The sequence below is a fragment of the Peromyscus eremicus genome, chromosome 1 (assembly GCF_949786415.1).
Source record: "Peromyscus eremicus chromosome 1, PerEre_H2_v1, whole genome shotgun sequence".
Lineage (NCBI taxonomy): Eukaryota > Metazoa > Chordata > Mammalia > Rodentia > Cricetidae > Peromyscus > Peromyscus eremicus.
The window spans coordinates 96524542-96530541 of record NC_081416.1 but is presented as its reverse complement, the minus strand read 5'-3'; the positions used below and the strand labels follow the sequence as shown (position 1 = coordinate 96530541).

General features: G+C 38.1%; 1 protein-coding gene across 1 annotated transcript; it reads right to left on the bottom strand.

Annotated features, from left to right (window-relative positions):
* Positions 1–2961: 2961 nt before the first annotated feature.
* LOC131901252 (olfactory receptor 52A5-like) lies at positions 2962–3912 on the bottom strand. Its single transcript, XM_059252472.1, has one exon. It carries the CDS (start codon positions 3910–3912, stop codon positions 2962–2964), a length of 951 nt encoding a protein of 316 aa, XP_059108455.1.
* Positions 3913–6000: the final 2088 nt, after the last annotated feature.

Below are 6000 nucleotides of genomic sequence, written 5' to 3'. Positions count from 1 at the left end.
CGTCATCTACAATGCTTTCTCTGTGTGCTTACAGTTATCTTACTATTTCTTACTTAATCTTTATTGAAGGAAATTTAGACATGATGTCTGCAAATACATCAGACCAAGAAAAGTTGAAAATGTAGACAAAGAGGAGAGGCCACTGTAACGACATATCCAGATTCCCTGCTCATACTCAATTGTGTTAGGCTCATGTTGGACCTTAGGAACATAGAATTCTTGTTGTTTTAAATTTTCTTTATTTTGGAGAATTTCAGGCCTATAGATAACGAATTATATCAAACTCACCTCCTCTAACTTCTCTAATTCTCCATTTTCCCTGAAAGTCCAACTCTCAAATTTATGATTTTCTTTTTCTTTCTTTCTTTCTTTTTTTTTTTTGGTAGCCCCCTAAATTCAGATCGTGTTGTCCATAGTGTATGGATATGGGTATTGGGCAACCCTCTGGCTCATGGGAAACCTACACGTGATCAAATCCTCAAGAATAACACTTGACACCCACCCCCATCAAACTGGAGGCCGGAGATCATCTACCACATCTATGCAGGAATTTCAGCTGAAATGATCTTGAGCAGATTTTGTGCAAGAAACCACAGCTGCTGTGAGTTCTTGATTATAAGGATATAGCCATGTTATATCCAGATGGAAGCAATTCATAAGACACCTCTCATTCTCCAGATCTTACTTTCTTTCCTGCTTCTTGCCCTATCTTCCCTGAGCCTTTGTATGAGTATGTGGTGGTGGTGATATAGAAGTCTGGTTTAGGTAGAGCATTCTGTCTCTCATTCTAAGGACTTTTGCCAAACATGCATCTCTCAATCAGTTGATGTCTACTGCCTAAAGAAGCTTCTCTGACCAAGACTCAGAACAGCCTAAGTCTATTAATAGAAACACAATTTTTTAGAAAGCGCTTTGATACCATGACCAATTAGCAATATAATAGCAGGTTCTATGGGCTGACGCCCTCCTACCCATGAGCATTTGACCAAGATTAAAGTACCAGCATGAAATGCTCTCCTGTGGAGAGGTCTCAATCCAATTAGAAAGCCATTATTTACACTAGAACAAGTTATGCACCTACTGACACAGTGGGCTTATTTTGTCTGGCAGGCATTCAGGTTTTGGTGCTGGGTAAAATCTTTATTTTGCTCTCTCCCCCCAGCACCTGGAATTTCACCTTCCAACAGGGTGAGGCTGAGCAGCAGGGAGAAGGTGTCCTGGAAAGTTTAAGATAGATTTCCACGTGTCATGCAGCCAGAGGATGTGCTGCCTTTAGCAAGAGGGTCTTATAATCCATGTAATTATGGATTGTAACCAAGGGCAATGATAATAATCTGAGTAAACTTGGAGGCATCTGGTGCCTCCCTGACCAGTAAGTCATAAAGAGATGTCCATGCCTTACACTATAATTTTCAATTAATAAACCATGTAGTCTTGAAGTGGCACAGTCCATATATGTAGTAAACATCAATTCAAAGTTACTTTTAAAGCTAGCTGTATTAGGACATCAGCTTAGTAATTAAGGGTTTCCCATAAGTCCTTTTCATACAACCTTAGTTTTCAAGAGGCCACACACTTTCTGCTCCTTCCATACCCATAACAGCTTATTCTTTTAGCCCCTAATATACACACACTACTTTTATTAAAAAAGTATTCTACTACTAAATCTAGTAATTTTAATCATGTTTGTATTTATTTTTTGAGAATTCCATGCAAGATATTTTGAGTATATTCTTTCTCATCACACAACTATTCCCTGATGCTCCCTATTCTACCAATTATTTTATTTGATTGGATTGTGAGATAGCAGTCTTCCATTTGTTTTTTTGTATATACTTTTCCTATGTTGTCCTTCCTCTTGAACTTGGCTTCCCATTATTCTTTCAAGTATGCATTTTTCTTTTAACTTAAAAATAGTAGAGTAAATTCATCTTTTCTATATGGATAATTTCAATGTTTAATTAATTTGATACTATTCAATGATATAATATTGACTAACACCAGGAAGAATATTTCACATGTTCTAAACAGTGTCAGGTAGTGCCCTAAGCATCTTAGACAGAAAGGTGGCTAGCACAGTTCTCAAATGCTGACAATAGGCAATTTTTGAATACAGCCAGCCTCTATCTTCAGTTACTCTTCCTTTTCCAAACTACAGTAAAACTAAAATTTCATTGAAATTTACTAATTTCTGTAGCTCCAAGAGCACATCCCCTACATAAGTTTACACCTTTGTTTCTGTTTTCTTGAAAGTGTCTTTAAGGACATTCCAATTCAATATCTTCCTTTGCATTATTCCTATACAAATGCCATGGTATCTTTCATAGTTTTGGGATATCAATGAATAAATTTGTGTACACCCTGATTATACATTATCTTTACATTGATAAGCATTTATGTAAAATCCATAAAAAGATAAATGATTCTAAACCTATGATATTATAGTTTCAGAGCACCATTAGGAAATGGAACAAAGCCCAAATCACAAGTGATTGTTGGGTTGGAAGTTTAAGGGTACTGATGTACAAAATTATCCTTTGGGTTTACCTGAAGAAAGTTCTGTTGTCTACAGTTTATTGTTAGAGAGTCAACTTCCTCCAAGAACAAGTAAATTTAAATTGACAGACACAAACATTGAAATGAGAGGCCATGAATTTGAAAGAGAGCAAGAAGGGTTATATAGGAGGACGTGAAGGAAGGAAAGGAAGAGGGAAATCATGTAATTACATTATAACCTCCAAATATAAAACAAATAATAATTCAAAGTCACAACATCAGTGATTATCCCATTGTTTGTGAGTCAAAAGATTGTATTATATTGAACACATACTTCTAAAAATTATAAGGATCTGGATTTCACATGTTATCACACACTTTCCTATTTGTAGAAGACAGAGTTTAATTCATTCAAGTTGCTATTTAGAAACCACACAACATTTCAACAGAGGGAGTCACTAATATTCACAGAGGTTTCTTGGAAATAAGCATCTTCAGGACTTTGTCTCGGATTTGCTTAGTTTTAACACCATAGACAATGGGGTTGAGAAAAGGTGGAACTAACAGGTAAAGATCTGACAGGAGGATATGCACATAGGGGGGTATGTTAGCTCCAAACCTGTGGGTGAAGAAAGAGAAGAAGGCCAGGAGGTAGAACTGTAGGAAGACACAGATGTGAGCAATGCAAGTGTTGAAGGCTTTGAATCGAGCCTCCTTCTGGGGCAGCTGAAAGACAGTGATGAAGATTCGCACATAGGAGAAGGTAATGAAGACTATGTCAAACCCTAAGATGGCAAAGGCAACAAGAAGGCCACATACCTTGTTGATTCTGATATCTTCAGCTGCCAATTTCACAATGGCCATGTGCTCACAGTAAGAGTGGGAGACAACGGTAGTTCGGTAGTACTTAAGGCGACATTTGATGAGCAATATGGATGGGGATACAAGAATGAAAGCTCTGAGTAATGCACCAGCTCCAAGGTAAGTCATGAGTTGTTGAGAAAAGATGGTGGCATGTCTCAGGGGGTTACAGATAGCTACATAGCGATCCAGAGCCATGGCCAAGAGGATGCCTGATTCTGTTGCCTGGAATGAGTGGATGAGTTCCATTTGTAGCAAGCAGGTGTCAAAGGAAATCTGTGGCATATGAAACCAGAAGATGCCCAACATTTTTGGGAGAATGCATGTGCTAAGGGCAATGTCTGTGACTGCCAAAATGGCCAAGAAAATGTACATGGGTATGTGGAGGCTCTTTTCATTTTTTATTATTACTAAGATTAGGGAGTTCCCGATCAAAGCAATGATGTACATGACACAAAATGGAATACCGATCCAGCACTGCACTGACTCCAAGCCAGGGATCCCAACTAGTGTTAACACAGAAGGCATGAAGACTGAGCCATTGAACATGAGCATGGTGAGGTCAGTAGAAATATGTAGGAGTATATCTGCTTCAACTTCTGCTCCATACTACAACTGGATACACTGAATATAAGATAAATTAAATCATTATAAAATCATATGCTAAGTAAGTTAGGGCTATATCATCCTTCTTTCTCATCTCAACTACTCCTCTGCAATTTTGCCTCCCTTCTCATGGGGATTTAAAAATGAACCAATAAGTTCTAAGTTATCATTAGTGTATTAGTGAAGTCAAAATTGCTTTGTGGCTTTTTTCTTCTCCAAGAACACTGGACTCCACAAAAAAATCTCTTTTTGCTTATTATCTTTTGTCTGTGTGTTGTTATAGACTTCCAAGTACAATTCATAGAATGAGATATTAGATGATCTCATATCAACCTATACTAGACACAAATATTCCACCAGGGAGAGTTCTCAGTCTTCTCAAAAGAAAAAGGCCTATTTTTTAAAACATCTTCCAGGCCTATAGCTCTACTGCTGGCTTCTCAGGTAAGTCTTCATAAAAGACTCTCCAATCATTTATTTTGCATATCCTACCAATCCTGTGAGAACTTTTAACAATGAATAGTTGATCAAGTTCAAGGAAGAACAAACACATTTGTGTAACATGAGAAAGTATTGACTATTAAAATTCTATTATTTGTGAAATTTTCTAAATTCTTTAAATGCAAAACAGAAGGGTTGTGGGAAAGCTTATCATGTTTAACTCAAGAGTAGACATACATTCCTATAAAATAGACTATTTAGCAATTAATAGAAATAAAGTTCTAATTTATGCTAACACTGAGATATATACTGAAGACAGGGACGTCTGTGGGCTATAAGCTTGCTTTTTTCTTCTACTCTCCCACTCACAGTATAGAACCTCAAGCCCCCCAGACTTACCTGAAGCTATCTGATGAGACACACAGCACTCATACTGTAGGATCTTTGTGGTAGTCCCATCAGTGAAGGATGAGGGTTTTATATTATAGTATGTCTCTGTGGAACCGAGTTTTTCTAGTCCCTGGTGAATCTGAAGGTCATTCTACACCAAAGATGAACAAGGAAGCAGAGCACATGGCTCCTGCTGGCTCAGTAGTGGAGAGCTGCCTGGGGTTTTTGTGAAGCCCTGGGGTTTTTGCCAGCAGTGAAAAGGAAAAGAGGAAATAGAAAAATGTTTGAGAAATGAGGTAATTAATTTGCTAGCAGACGCTGTTTATCAGGATATTTTTCTTTCTCCAATTTCTCTATCCCTTTGGATCACAGAATCAATATTACCCTCCTTTGGAAAGCTAATGACATGACAAGGTCCTCAGATGACAAAATGAAGTGCAAGCACTTATTTTCAGAATAACAACTTAAAGGTGAAAATTAAAGCTCCTTGAGCATGTCATACTTCTTCGAATTCTCAAATGTACTGAGTCATCTTTAAAAACATTGAACAGTCTTCAGAGAGATGAGACATGTCTGGCCCTTACAGAAGTCTCTCTCAATGACCTGAATTCCACAGGACACTTGCATGTTCACTTGTCCCAAAGCCAGCAGAATTTCTATTTGTTCCTTGCTGAATGTGCTGTGCATGAAGGTTTTCAGTATAGTTTGTCCATGTCCCAGGGGGACATATGAGAGTCTGAGGACAAATGAATCAGTGTCAACCACACTGAGAAAGAGATAGGACATTTTGAAATGTGATTCTGGTGCAATCAATAGTGATTTCTTTTCAGACCCATAAATGAGGCTGGCTTTGGAAAGTAAGTGTACATGAGAACGCCCATCAATTTTAGCACCTATAAGTCTTCCACTAGAACCTGGGTGACATGAAGCCTTTCTGTATTTGAGCCAGCCCTCATCACACTGTTTTCATAAAATTTGTGAGCTGGTGATAGGCAATTTTGTCAAAATTTTATAGCACTTATTGTAGCACGAATCTTAAAAAGTTCTTATTAATAAGATCAAACCCGGAGCCAGGTATTGGGGTAAACTGGAAGATCAGAGAGACAGAACAAGCCACAGCTAACCTCACCTGGCCAACTTCTCAGCTGGTCTTGTTTCCTCAGACTGGAAGCCTCTATGTCCGCATATCCGAATGGCTCTCAGCTG